We start from the raw sequence: 15282 nt of genomic DNA on the forward strand, positions 1-15282 counted from the left end.
GCTATCTTTTCCCTTCCCTAGTCAATCTAAATACCACATGCATCTCCACTGTACAAAGTTATTTACACTTTCCTTCATTCATAAAAAATACTGCACCTACACTACAACATAAACTTTTAAATAGAATGTTAATTTTTCAGGTTCTAAAATATTTGAAAAGTTTGATGGACAGTTTAGACTGACCTCCTCTGTGACAGTGGTGCAGAACTTGTTGAAGTCCTCCCTGGTTCTACAGTAGAAGCCGATGGTGCAGCTGGGGTCCATCCTGGCAATGGACATCTTACGGGGGTTCATACAGTGGAAGGACTGAGGAGGAACATCACACATTGTTTATAAGCAAGCAACATACATGTAGTGCCATCTAAGGTTCACTACTTGAGCATGTTAACATGAAGTCATTAGGGCAAACTGTCACCTTGGATGAGGTGAGGACACTGGATACATTTTTTCTTAAGGTAGCAGTCGACTGAAAGATCCATCAACCATCACACAACTTTAAAAAAAAGGCAGTTCATTGATATAATTAGTGTCAAATCAGAGAGAATATTTGGTTTGTTTGCATAGAATCTAACACATTCAGAAAAGCTAAAGACTTCCTACTTTTATCATGCAGAAATCGAACTGATTTGAGAAATGCCCCTGTGGAATTCTGGTCTGAGATGAACGGATTACCTCCAGGGGGAAGTCACGTGGGGTCATGTCCACTACCTCCTGACAGAAGTGGGGGTCAAGGTGGATAAGTTTGTCATCTGTGGGAAACAACAAACAAACATTAATGAGCATCAATCAGGAGAAAAATATTGACTGTTAAGTGTGTGTGTGCATCTATGTGTGCTTGTGTGTGTGTGTGTGTGTGTGCATCTATGTGTGCTTGTGTGTGTGTGTGTGTGTGTGACAATGTTGATAAAGTTTTTCTTAGGCAATCCTGGTCACAGGTGTCTTTGGTCTTATGTGGCTGTACATGAATGGTTCTAATAGCCTAGCTACATGTACCGATTACACACCAAAATGATGAGTTAGCCTACCTTGGAATCCCACAAAGTACAGAGAATGCTTGGGTCGGCCTCCAATCACTCCCAGACAGTGATCCATGGTGAACAGCCCCTGTCAAAAGAAAACAACAGTAGTACACAAGTGCTCTGAACATACCTGAAAAGAGCTCTGAAAACAGGTAAAAGTTCAAGGTTCAAGTCAAAGTACTACGAAACATATTGGGGAAAACAAAATCAGCATTCGTAACACACTATTCATGGCAACTTCCAATGAAAAAACATCAAATGTTGAGTTTCAATCAAATATGGAAATAGTCACTGTGACAGAAGGTGACTTTCTCTTGAAATTCCAGTTGCTATATCTTATAAGATAATAATATTCTGTAATGGGTGCAAAAAGTGACTGCAATAACTTGATCACAAGTTAAATACTATATCATGTGTGTGATGTTTGGTGTAATTCACTTTGTCTTCACGGTAGCAAAATTTCACGGTGTAAGGAAAATGGACATTTTCACTGAACTTAAACTTCACTGTGGTGCACTGTTCTGATTTACAGAACGGATGTGTGAAGGAATCATAAATAATATCAACAGGTTTTTTTCAAGGTGATGATAGGTTCACGGTACAGAGGTGACCATGAAAACAGTGAACATAAAGTTACAGTGAAAGAAACAAGAATTACAGCATGTCAGGACATAACATGTTGTCCTACCTTTATACATGGCTCATAGATGGGGTTGAGACTCTCCCCTCCTAACCGTACAGGGATAAGGATGATGACAGAACACCAGTTCTCCGAGCTCCCCGCTCTGTCAGCTGTGTTACTGGACAGTCGTCTTCTCTTGGTACACAGGCTCACCACGTCCTGCTTATACACTGGGACAACATGTGTTCATCAACCTTTAGTATGCTGATCTATTTGTGAACCAATGGCAAATTAAAGGTGGGAAATTGTACATAGTAAGGTACTAGTTATGAACTATACTACAGTATATTAAAGCGTAAAAACAAACAAGAATTATATTGTGTAGAATCTGTACTATTCATAGTCTTGCGAGACGGATGAATGCCTACTACTACATAAGTACATTGTACTGTATCAGAGAAATGGAAAGAGCTTTCAGTACTTTTTGGACCTAATGGCTCACATTAACAACTAGAGTTCCACGACCTCATACCTTCGCCAAATGATTTTAACCTTTATGACTGACGTATTAGGAGTGTTTCTCATCAATCATAAATCATACCAGTTGATTGTCTTAAAATATAACATGTCCAAAGTATGAGCTTAACAAATTATGAGCTTAACAAAGAAGATTATGCTAATATTTATCATCAATTATGCAAAGGAGGCCCTTATTAGCATGATTTGATTCAACGATGCTCACATTCACATAACGTCCCGATGCCACAAAAAATGATTAAATGTATGACATTGCCGTCATTTGCCAGTGTGGAATAATAGAAGTTACTCATTAAGTATGCAAATAAGGCCCATATTTGCATATTTTCTATCTATTAACAGTCCTCTCTTCCTCAGTTACAATTTGAATGTCATGTCATGGAACAAAGCGGATTTTAAAAGTTGCCTCATTAATTATGCAAATTAGAATCTGATTTGCATAATCATTGTCCAATCATACTAAGCATCACACAAGCTATCCACATACCAAAAATCATGACCATCCATCAAGGCAATCATGTTATAGTATTTTCTCATTAATTATGCAAATGAGGTCTTAATTTGCATAGTTCATATCAATTAATATTTCTCTCTTCCTCAGTTACATATGTCACATGTTTCAGAGTCCTATCATGGAATTTGGCGGATGAATAAACTTTCCTCATTAATTATGCAAATTAGACACTGATTTGCATAAGAAGGGTCTAATCATGTACATCATCACTCAAGCTATTTACCTACCAAAAATCATTACCATCCATCAAGCCCTTCTTGAGTTATTCCCTTTCAAAGTCAGACGCAAAACCTGCTCCTGCAGTTCCAAAAAAGCCGCTAGGGGGCCCACACTCACACCACTTACTCTCTGTCCAAAGATCTATCTACCACTCAAAAATCAGTTCCATAACATGTCCAGAACACGAGATATCAAAACAGGAAGTTCCGCTGCAGTACCATAAGAAGCCGCTAGGGGGCCCAAAATCTAATCGTTTTTAGGTCTCATCAAAACCTACCAACATACCAAATACCAAGACAATCCATCAAGGCATTCTCGAGTTATTCTGTGCCACTACAAACAAACAGACAGACAGACAGACAGACAAACGCTACCCTCTGCATAACCTTCTCGGCGAAGGTAACTACATTCAGAATTCAGAAGTATACTTTGTACCATATGTTGCATCCATACAAAAAAGACCTTTAAACAACAAGAGTCTGTTTAACTTACCTGTACAATCCTGTGCCACATACACGCACACCTGACTCAACAGTGGGTGGAACTCTGGTGCCCCGTCCATGCCATCTCTGTAACAAAGGCGTCATAATACATCTAAATACTGCAATCAACTAGCATTAATTATTATCATTACGACTTAATGATGATCATTAAACGGTTTCATTTGCCTGAAAAAATAAATCAACACTGTAAAATCTAAACATACATTTCCAGCAGCGTTGTCTAAACTGACCAAAGACAAATATTTCAGATCATCTTTAATTTGGTCAATGAAAACTTCACATGAGAGCCTGCAACTTGACCATGCTACAGTTATCTCAGTGCTAATAGGGGGTATCAATGACAGTATCAAAAGCTAAACTTGAAAAATATCATGGAAATCTGGCATTCCTTTGTTCAGTTATTCTTTTTGGAAGATTTTGAAAAAATACCAATGCAGTTCCAGAGCAAGCTGCTGGGGCTCAAACCTACACCACTTCCTTACATCAAAAGCTATCTGCCACCTAAAAATCAAGACTATATTAGCTTGTCCAGGTCAAAAGATGCAAAAAACAGAAGTTCTGTTGCAGTACCATGGTCACATGCCAGGGGGCCCAAAATTGACTTTGACCTTTGTCTTCCCTACACCTACCCACACACCAATATCATCATAATCCGTCCAGAGGTTCTTGAGTTCTGCTGACTACAAAAATATGGAAACACACACACACAGACACGCCAAAAACAATATCTCCATTTTTCATGGAGATAACAATAAGTATCTTATGGAAGACAACTACTACATCTAAATCTCTTAGCAATACCCTTGTCAATAGGACCTACTTCATGATGTGTGCCACTGAGGATGGTCCGTACCAGTCCCCTGCCCTCTTGCCTAAGTTCTGCCCTATCTGTACCAGTCTGTGTAGGGAGAACGGACTGCTCTCATTGTCACCAAACCAGCCGATTATCTCTCTGTGGAAGGCCTCCTGTTCCCTGGTCTGATTCCCAAACCATCTCCAGTCTAGGAAAAAGATACTTCAGTAAGGCTTGGAAGAAATATGAGAGATGAAACATACATACATAGCAACGTGACACAGTAAAAAGTAATGATATTTACATTTAAATGGAATTAATGCTAGAATCTATTTAAACAGGTACATTCGTTTACCTCTTTCTGACTTTCGTACAAATTACTTTAGAAATGTGTCAGCAATGCACTATTCATCCCTTAATTCAGAAGGGGATGCTTAGAAAATTTCTGCAACTCATGATTTATTGCTCACTGAGTTACATCTTCTATCTGCATAAATTGTACCATAAAAGTGGCAGCTTGCTCATTCCTTGACAAAGAATAGCACTGTTTGGAATTTAAATTAGCCCCAGTTTTTTTTTTCAATGTGCTGGAAATTACAGTTTAAAATCTTGCTATAGTCCCTGGTGTTTGTACATAAACACATGCTTTCTAAACATTTTTTCCTCACCTCTTCCCAAGAAGTGCATGACAAGTCCTCCAGCCAACAACATCTGCCCACTGCGCAGCATACAGCCCCACCCGCAGTCTGTAGTAAACATGGACCCGGCTAGCTGGGGAAACTCCCGGCGGTACGTCAGCCAGATCTTGGAGGCAAAGTCTCTCTTGAACAGCTCCATAGTGTAGAGTCGTCTGTCCGCATCTGTCAGGGGCTCCAGTTGCTTTGTCAGCTCTGGTGGAAAAATCAAAAGGGACACTATCATTACTCTTGAGAATAAACTTTTCAATAAAGGAAAAGCAGAATATACTTTAATGAAGGACAAGCAGTTCTGGAGACTAAACTCTTCTTGCTACACCTTGTAACCATTAGGAACAATGATGATGATTATGAAAACATAATAATATTGATACACACAAACGGTAGCATACCTTCATTTCTCCTGTGATAACATACTCCCTGGAGCCAAATGGGAAGGTCATAGCTGAAATTAGTCTTGACCTTGATGGTCCAACCTGCGGGGTAAAAGGATTAAAGTAAACCACCGAGTATCACAATACACCCAAACTATGTGACATTGTTTTGTTTCGTACCACTACCTGTGTGTCATATACACCTACAATATGCATGACTGATCTTTTTGAAATGCAAAGGCCATGTTCCTGTTTGGACAATAGACTGCAAGTTGAAGCCAATTTTCTCTCAATCAGTCGGTCTCATGCCCCAAGGTACCGTAGGGATAGGTTTGATTTACATGATTGCACCCTTTAGGTAGCAATGTTTTTGGAATATCATGAAATTGAATACAGTAGCAAGAAACAAATGCAATGTACTTTAGCATGTTGTTTGAGTTCACCTTTTGATAATCTAATTTTCGTGTTAGTACAGTTGTATATCTTGCTATACACTTATTTCAGTTGGTACATTCATATTCTTTTATCTTATTAAAATAAATTATTTTATGGGCACCAGGAAGAGTAATGAATGTATTCACCAATAGAGATGTAAAGAAGCCAAACCAAACATTCATCATTGCACACCCAAAAACAACAATGATGTAATTTAAAACAGTATCGGGACAACTCGGCCCCTGGGACAACCCGGCCCCTAGCCATTCGGGACAACTCGGCCCCTAGTTCAGGACAACTCGGCACCGAGCACCAAAAATGACATAGATCAGCAAACAGAACAGAAACTTTTAAGATTTATGTGAGGAATAAAACATGTTTAACTGCCAAACATTTCGTCTAAATAAATAGGAAATTGTAAAACTCTGCAGGTCACTTTTGGTCGGAATGCTCTGATAGTTAATGAATATCAATAAGGAAGTTTTATCATCTCGGTTGTCTCAATGCCCTTGGTTGTCTCGACGCGTTTGGAAAACCTAAAAAACGGTTAAAATCTATGTCCAACAAAACATAATGAAGCGCTATACATTTAGTTTCATCATAAGTTATAAGCACTTTCATATAAGCAAAGCGACTTCGTAAAAGATCGTCAAAAATAACAAACAAAATGGCGTCGCCGCACCGGCCTGCAACATGTTTTTGACGGTCTAACATTTGAGACTTTCGGAAATACAAAAATGTTTAAATGTATGGACTGAGTTTTGTTTCCTAAAATTCTTATTCCACTTATCAGCCTGTCAGATCGGTAGAATTGTCATTCTTTGAGCCCCAAATACACTTATCATGCACTGAACAATTAGTGCCGAGTTGTCCTGAGCTTGGTGCCAAGTTGTCCTGAATGGCTAGGGGCCGAGTTGTCCCAGGGGCCGAGTAATCTCGGAATCTCTTTGATTTCATCATGTGATAAACAGCTGGTCAAAGGCCATTGCATTTGCGGTATATATGCAGTACTCAGTCTGTTCAGTCCATCATAATCTGTTACAAGGCGTGAGCAACGATTTTGATTATTCTCAATAAAAACTTCGTTCTCCAAAAGACAGATAATCCTCTTAAAAGATAGAAGCGATAAATCACTTATGCTCCAATTCTAAAGAACCCTACTGGGTAGTTTAAGAGATTTAAAGGGCTAAGTTATATAACAAACAGTACTTAACATATTCATGATCAAGACTCAGTTTCTTATTAAACAATGTCTACGCAAGGAGGTCAAAGAGTCTTAAGGAAAATTCTTAAGGAAGACAGGTTATCCCACTGAATATTATGATCCTTTCTTGTGGGAATTTGGAAATAACCTTCGAACCAACAAATCTAGATACTGAAAAAGTCACAATTTTGTTGCTGAACACTTACCATAGCGTACGTTGTTCCACATGGACATCAGCTTGGTTTTAGCCTTTTCTCCCGAGTCTGCAGAATCGGACAAATCTGGTGGGAAAGCTTCTCCTTCCAGCGGCCTCATGACGAGCCCGTTTCTGACGGGAGAAGACAGGGGCTGGCTGGTCTCCCGTCGTCTGGCATCGGGCACCCCGCCTCCTCCCCCTGCACGCAACTCGCGAAGTTTGTCCATTGTTCCTCGCCCGTGCGGGCGTTGATCGGCAAGCACGATAAGTTTTACACTTCCAGGTCACTCCAGGATTCAGAATAAGTTAAAGTTTGCCACAGGAACGTCCAGGGGAGGGAGATAGAGGAGGAATTCTTCGATGCTTCCGTGTTGACGTCCGAATTTTGGTAGCCATTTTGGTGCACTTGGCAGAGAAGATATCACGTGATTGAATCCGGATTCGTCCATAAGCTACCATTCTCAAGGGGCGTTTATAAATAATAGAAAAAATAATAATTTGCTGAAAAATCAAAATAATGGACTACAGCGATAAGTATTTCACTAAATACATAATTTGAATCAAACATTTATATATTAATTATCTTTATGTATAAAGACCGAAAGAAAAACTGTTTCCTTTAAATGGACTAGAATGGAACAGCTCAGTTTTGCCTAAGGAAAATGGCGGCCTCCGGTCAGCAGCGGGCTTTCGCCCTAAAAATCAACAAGTGAGTCTGTTTTTCTTCAATTTAGTCATAGTTGCTATCATAAACTCTACATGGTTAGAATATTCAATATCTTAAGACAATAAATACATTGTAGATCACAGTCCCTCTTCGCCCAAAACACCGTATATTGGATAAAAACATTCATATGTATTCAGCGGAAACTTGCCTAGCTCGTCCCGCCAAGGGTTGTTTTGATATGACAATCAGACACAGTCTGTATTTTTCTTCTGAGATCTACAATTACCCAGCTCATGTGTACACAGTAATGGAAAAGAATATTTCTTCATATTGGTCCATCGGCTTAAATATGACCAAACATTTTGGTAAACAAGTCTACAAGACGCAAATTTTCCTGTCCCTTTTTGGTACCCTACAAATCATTTTGATCGATGATGCTGAGAGGCATCCGGTCCCAAATTATTTCTTAGTGGTAAGACTGACAATATCTATCAATAGAGGTATACCTAGTACTCAGAGATAGTTTGGTTTCATAGAAGCTGTTAAATAGGCTACCAAATCAAATATTTATGTCAAAGACAACAACAACAATACATAATGATAATAACAATGTTGTGAGGTCAAAATTGATATTACATATTCATTGTATTTATTATATACATGTAGCATAATTTGTGTGGTCATCATTTGTACCACCTTTCTGTAGGAATCAGCCTGCCGGTGAGGTGCGCCGTCAAGTTTCGTCTGGGAGTTTCCGTGACTCGCGTGCAGGGGATCAAGGGCCAGCCACAAGTCCAAGTGTAAGTCAATAATCATAAGCAAACCAATTTTGTTTGTACAACAACTGTACAGTATAACTTATAAGTGCTTCCATACATCGAAATTATACAGTAAATTGCTGTTGGTAATTTTAGCGGTTGGGGGGAAAGGGAGTAGTTCACGGCATTTGATTTTAACGGTGGAAGAAACGTCACTGTCCCAAATGTTAGTAATAAAACCTTTGCGATGATGAAGTTTTAGCGGTTGACCGCATTGGCTTTTTAGCGAATGCCCACAAATGCCCACTCTGGCGAAGTCCGCGCTGCACGAATCTAATTTTTTTTGCTTGGAATATGTTCAGGTTGTGCTCCCATTAATTAATCCTGAGTTTCAAGTCAATCCATGTATCCGAAGTTAAATAAAGTGAACTTGAAGATTCTTACCTGGCTTTTTAGGGAATGCCCAGCAAAAAAGGCTTTTTAGCGAATGCCCACTATATCAGCCAAAATATCGGCCATCGTGACACGGGCGCTAAATCTAACACCATAAACATGTTCAACAAGTTGTCCCCTGAATGTGTACTCAGTTTCCGTGCTGTACACGCCTGTAAAGTCACTTTATTTTACAAAATACACGGCATGGGAACCCACTGCCCCGGACGTAAGAATCCAATATGGCGGCTCATTTGCATATTTGGGACAGGTTACTAGCGGCCTCTACCCCGAATACGTGCCGCGGGCCGCGCCGTGTATTTCGTAAAATAAAGTGACTTTACAGGCGTGTACAGCACGGAAACTGAGTACATATTCAGGGGACAACTTGTTGAACATGTGTATGGTGTTAGATTTAGCGCCCGTGTCACGATGGCCGATATTTTGGCTGATATAGTGGGCATTCGCTAAAAAGCCTTTTTTGCTGGGCATTCGCTAAAAAGCCAGGTAAGAATCTTCAAGTTCACTTTATTTAACTTCGGATACATGGATTGACTTGAAACTCAGGATTAATTAATGGGAGCACAACCTGAACATATTCCAAGCAAAAAAAATTAGATTCGTGCAGCGCGGACTTCGCCAGAGTGGGCGTTTGTTGGCATTCGCTAAAAAGCCTGTCCCGCGGTTGACTAGTGACCAATTAAGTAGCTAGAATTAAGTTACCGTTAACAAATCAAGAATTGCAGCACTTATAAGGCTTCGAAATAGCCACCAGCAATTTTCAGAAGACTTTTTCACACTGTAAAAATGTACAACGTACTTCGCATTTAGTAGGAATTTAACTGTTTGTATTCCCACAACAGGTTGCTCTAACAGATGTAGTGGAGCCTCTAGACTTTGAGGACTTCGTGTCGCAGCACCAGAACACTCTGGAAAAGGAACAGCTGCGAGAATTTCTCGACTTCCCCGTGGACGACCTGGAAATAGGCGTGGTCCCTCGCGAGATCAGGACTCTGGAACCATGTGTGCCTCAGAATGGGTAAAGATTACATCTTTGCACACAAGGTTAAACACTTACCAACAAGCTGTTGATCAGTCCTTCTCCAGTTAACCTCCTTGGTCTTATTGAGAAAACATACTGCCATGTATAGATGAAAAAAATGCTATTTTACAAAGTTATCAAGGGTTCAATCCATGTGCAGCTCAGCTCATTAAAATTAAGAAATCAAGGTGATGAATGTGTACAAATTAAACGCTATAAATTCATGAATGTCTTACAATTTTACATTTCCAACATGGAATGACTTTTGACAATTATTGATAAAAGAGACTAATAACTAAGATATATTGTTGATGTTTTTATGTTTTGCAGGTATGAACAAGACCCACATGTGAATGATTGTATTCGTGTCTACACACAGGACTGGAATGAAGTCATTAGAAGGTACTAGAATGCACTTACAGACTATATTTGATGTTTTCTGTAATCTATGGTGAACATAATGAATGAAAAATATATAATTGTGAAAACAATGATCAGACTAAAAATAATACTCCCCATGACTTAGTAGCCTCTTCCATTGACCCCACGACCTGGAATGTCTTATGTCTAATAAACGACTAGTTCTTCCACCTCTGAACTCTATTTCCAATCGCTCCTGCAAGTTTGACCTTTGCAGTGACACCCACTCACTTCCTACCAGCCTACTAACAGAGTATTCAAACACACAAGAATACACTTAAAACAGAACATGTTAGATGTAGATGATATCTTTTTGTGAAAAAACAACTGCTCTGTGTTTCATCCCTAGGTATCAGCAATATGGGTCAGGGTTCATGCGGGACAGTGAGCTCAGCAGGAGGTCCAACACCACCGGTATGGTCAAGCAGGTGTTCGAGGTGGACGAAGACGATGACACCACGCCCACACCTCAGGACGATGAGGTGGACTTAAGTTTCCCTATATTTACATTCTTTCAATATCTAGTGGTGTCAGAGTGGCCCAACAGTTAGAGCGTTGGAATCAGAACCAATAGGTCCAGGGTTCGATGCTCACCAAGCCCCGACGTTGTGCCACTGGGAAAGGCTCTTTAGACGACCTTCCGCTGCAGTGGTGTGACGCCCACCGAGCCTCTTCTGCTAATCTGTCTAAAAAGTATGCCAAAAAACACACTATTTGGTTGCCAATGTGCCAACATCTAGCACATTTACCAACAAGAAACAGTACAATTTTTTTAAAAATCTGTTTCAATATTTACACTTTTTTCTTCTCTTTCTTTTCACCTTGTGCACAATTGAGAATCAGCAGAAGAGATTCTCACTGTAAATTCACTTATTTTCCCAGGAACTTAATTTTTGTAACTAAGTTGTAACAATACAATCTTTTATCCCTTCCCAAGGACCAAGCCAAGCGGAACTCCACCGACATGGAAGGGACTCCGCGCGGCAGCTGGGCGTCCAGCATCTTTGACCTTCAGAACTCGCAGTCCGACCCCCTCATCCCCTCCCTACTGGACAGGTTTCCGGCGGAGGAGATCGACAGACAAAACGAACAGCAAAGGGTGGAGGGTCGCCACAACAATATCTTCACTGTCTTTCCTTATAATGATGAGGTAGGAAATAAGATTGTTTGCATTCCTTAGTTCTACAACTATACAGTTTTGATGATACAAGTCATGATATTTTTTACCCCACTTATTTTCATTCATTCAAGTTCGACTAGTATTTTTTACTTTACTGCTACAATATATTAAAGACCAATTTTCAAAGCATTTTCAACCTGTTCTCTACATTGCAGTGTACATCTGCATTTATGTATATTTTTTTAACAGAACATGTACTAGGTAGAGTCCATTCTGAGTCACCGCGAGGGTTTTATAATAATATTTGTAATCATTTTGAAAAATTTCTTATAAAAAAATATCTGACTGACAATAGTTCTAAATTTTTCTAAAAGATCAAATACAAAAATATGAATTTATTTGAATTTGATTAGATAATCTAGAAATATTTTGAAAGTAACTGCACAAAAACCTCTTTATTGGTAATAATTTCTAAACATCTATGTGACTATTTAACTTTTAGAAATATTAACAGAAAATGGTAGAAAATGGTTAACAATGGTAGAATGGTGATTGCCCCCATAAAAGTAGGTGCTAATCTGGCCCATTTGTCTGCCTTTGTACATCTTTAGACTTCACTGCAGGACACTGTTGGGTCCTTTGTGGAAAGCATTCTTCCCTAAACTTCGTAAGGATGTGTGAATAACTTTCTTCCCAGCCCTCTGACCTATTTATAGAGATGTTGCAAATAATGGTAGAAAATGGTTAGAAATTGTAAATAATTGTAAATAATGGTAGAATGCTGTTACCATTATTTAGAAACCATTGTAAATATCATATTCTACATCATGAATATTTCTTAAGTTGTAAATATTTCAAAAGTATCAAATCTCTTACACAAATAATAACAATAACTTGAAAATAGTTCTAAATTATGACAATAACAACCCTCGCGGTGACTTGGAATGGACTCTAGTGTAAAAGTAAAAATACATGTAAAAGATCTTCAATGTTTCAGCATGTTGCTATATTTTTATAAGGAGTTCTATAATTGTAGCAAAATAGACAGTGTTGATAGCAACATTACTGTTGACAGCAATATTACAATGTCATGTATGTCTGTTGAAGGTTATTTTTTTTCTTTTAAAGTCTTCAAAAGGTCTTTTTGAAGTATTGTATTGTCTTCTTTAATCTATTCAGGAGGAGCCTTTGGAAAAGAGAGCGATAGCAGAAGTACCAAAGGAACATTTTGGTCACCGACTTTTGGTGAAGTGCCTTACTCTCAAGTAGGTGTCAGAACTAATTATGCAAATATAGAATCACCATAAGAGTCACATCTTTACAAACCATGTTAGTAAACATTATGATAGACTGTTTATTTGATGTTTGTTTACAACATTGATAGACCCATACATTGTACTTAGAAAGATCCGTACTATTTTTCTAATTTTTTTTACAGGTTCGAGATAGAAATTGAGCCAATCTTTGCAGTCATGGCTCTCTATGATGCCAAAGAGAAGAAAAAGGTAAAATTTTGTTGCTGATTATTCTACTCTTTAGAATAAGAAATTATAAGATATGATGATATAAGATATGGATTCTAGAATATCACTCTAGATATTCATTATTGAAAAAATAACTTTTATTCAATGGATTTTGGGTACTTGACAACTGAAAAGTGCATGCACTTGTTAAAACCACGGTTTCATTGTGTCAAAATCTTACAACTTATGCAAAGTAATCAATTTCTACAATTCTTAACAAAGTACTGATTCGCAACATTTATAACTAAAGGATCTTAACAACGTACCATTTATAAATGAAGGATCTTACTTAACTAAGTACCATTTTGCAATATTTGCAACTAAAGGATCGTCCATTTTCCTGATGGTATTGTTTTTTTTTCAGATTTCAGAGAACTTTTACTTTGACCTGAACTCAGACCAGGTGAAGAGCATGCTGAAGCCGCACATGGCGTATCCCGACATCTCCACTCTCAGCCGCTCAGCAGTCTTCTCCATCACTTATCCATCCAGCGACGTCTTTCTCGTTATCAAGGTAGGATCCTTAGTTGTGCTTTGAACTTACAAAAGAAAGAGCAACATCACCCACAGAATGCTACAAAGGTCAATCTGGGGCAAAGGGCACCGCCACGGAAGAATACCTGGATGTAAATTTTTACCCCAAATAAACCAATTCATAAGCTTTTCAGCAATGTTACCCCCGAGTAGTATTCAATGTCAGTTCGCAGCACATGAGAAATGTGAACTCAAACCTAGGCCCTCGAAACCCTTTCATCGCTTTTTTGTTGTGCACTACCACAGACCCCGGTTGCGGAATAACGGGTGTGCACTGTTAAAGGCTGTAGGATACAAAATATTTGCATTTAGCCATTCTAGGATGAAAGTAAGCTTGTTTTATTGTTGTTCTTCCAGCTCGAGAAGGTTCTCCAACAAGGGGAGATCACAGATGTGGCAGAACCTTACATGAAGGAGGCAGAGAGCCCCAAGGTAAGGGACTGGCCCCAACATCCAGAGTATACTGTAAATGCAGAAATGTTTGCTGTGGTTTTATGTTTGCAGTTTTAGCGGTGAACCCCAACATCCAGAGTATAAGCATGTTCATGGTTCCAATTGCGCATGTGCATCAAGTTGCATTGTGCGTACTATGTCAAAGGTGAAGGCCCACCAGACATACAGAAAATCTGTCTTGACATGTTTCAAGCATGGTCTAGATGAGAACTGTTAGCAAGTTAGGGGCCTTCATCACATATTACACTCTATGCTACATTTGAACCTTGAACATGCTTGTTGTTCCCAGTGACAGAAATTTCCCAAATATGATAGCGAAGCCTGAGCTAGACCAGCATATATTTGTATCAGGTGCTTGGGAGAGAAAAATGACACCTGTATGTTACAAGTCTTACATGTATATTAGAGATAGAGTCTGATTCTTTCACTTGACCTCTGGTACATGTAGAACTTAGTATTATCGCTAGATCCCCTGGCAAAATATCTAAAGAGGATCTTTGATGTATACAGCCCTGAAATGTTAGCCCTACCTTCACAGAATCGTGAGAAAATTCGACAGACAGCTCGGTACTTTTGTGAGAAGCTGGGGGCGTACCGAATGCCGTTCGCCTGGACAGCCATTAACCTGATGAGCATTGTAAACGGAGCAGGCAGTCTGGAGAGGGGCACGGAGGGCACCCCGGATAAGGACTCTCCTGGAACATCGTTTGGTAAGAACTCTACTGTAGAGTAATGTGGAAAACTGTCCTTTTTTCACAAGAGGGAAGGAGAAGGTGTACTGAATTGACATAATACTGTAAGTCTACTTAGATCCGCGGGGCCTAAAATCCGCGGTTTCGGGCAAATGGGGAATCCGCGGTGGTTCTTAATTCGTGCTAGGCGATGTGTAGAAAAAAGTAGTAACTTTTTAGGTAATGTTACAACCTCAAACACTTCGCCAACTCTGCATGGCAACCATAAAAATTAATTTGCGGCACAAAGGTCGCCACGGATTCCGCAAATCTTAATATACCGGGGATCTAAGTAGACTTACAGTATACAGTAAGTAATCTTAACAAACACTTACAATGTACACTGTACAGTTTTCCAGTACTTTGTGGGTTCAAAAAAATGTTTTCTAGCTTTGGTTTACTTTCTCTCTTAATCTTTATTTATATATTACAGCCAAGTGCTGTGAGTTATCTGTGTTACATATATGTCTTACTCATAATTAAGTACACCA

General features: G+C 39.1%; 2 protein-coding genes across 9 annotated transcripts in view; one reads left to right on the forward strand and one right to left on the reverse strand.

Moving 5' to 3' along the window:
* LOC136444212 (cysteine protease ATG4D-like) overlaps positions 1-7530 on the reverse strand; it is an 11056-nt gene extending 3526 nt beyond the window's left edge. The window contains exons 1-9 of the mRNA XM_066441721.1: positions 7122-7530; positions 5295-5378; positions 4876-5097; positions 4235-4415; positions 3404-3480; positions 1708-1871; positions 1026-1104; positions 673-749; positions 184-306 (exon numbers count right to left, since the gene is read on the reverse strand). Of these exons, the coding sequence (XP_066297818.1) occupies positions 184-306; positions 673-749; positions 1026-1104; positions 1708-1871; positions 3404-3480; positions 4235-4415; positions 4876-5097; positions 5295-5378; positions 7122-7338 (1224 nt within the window). The 5' untranslated portion in view covers positions 7339-7530. The remainder of the gene's footprint in view (positions 1-183; positions 307-672; positions 750-1025; positions 1105-1707; positions 1872-3403; positions 3481-4234; positions 4416-4875; positions 5098-5294; positions 5379-7121) is intronic.
* Positions 7531-7759: 229 nt separating this feature from the next.
* The window catches only part of LOC136444839 (dedicator of cytokinesis protein 7-like), a 40586-nt gene continuing 33063 nt past the window's right edge, over positions 7760-15282 (forward strand). For all 8 annotated transcript variants that reach the window (XM_066442579.1, XM_066442584.1, XM_066442582.1 and 5 more), the window contains exons 1-11: positions 7760-7820; positions 8485-8578; positions 9832-10007; positions 10341-10412; positions 10780-10912; positions 11368-11580; positions 12730-12815; positions 12989-13055; positions 13438-13587; positions 13965-14039; positions 14599-14770. In XM_066442579.1, coding sequence (XP_066298676.1) covers positions 7774-7820; positions 8485-8578; positions 9832-10007; positions 10341-10412; positions 10780-10912; positions 11368-11580; positions 12730-12815; positions 12989-13055; positions 13438-13587; positions 13965-14039; positions 14599-14770 — 1285 coding nt within the window. In that variant the 5' untranslated portion in view covers positions 7760-7773. The remainder of the gene's footprint in view (positions 7821-8484; positions 8579-9831; positions 10008-10340; positions 10413-10779; positions 10913-11367; positions 11581-12729; positions 12816-12988; positions 13056-13437; positions 13588-13964; positions 14040-14598; positions 14771-15282) is intronic.

Source organism: Branchiostoma lanceolatum, chromosome 11 (assembly GCF_035083965.1).
Source record: "Branchiostoma lanceolatum isolate klBraLanc5 chromosome 11, klBraLanc5.hap2, whole genome shotgun sequence".
Lineage (NCBI taxonomy): Eukaryota > Metazoa > Chordata > Leptocardii > Amphioxiformes > Branchiostomatidae > Branchiostoma > Branchiostoma lanceolatum.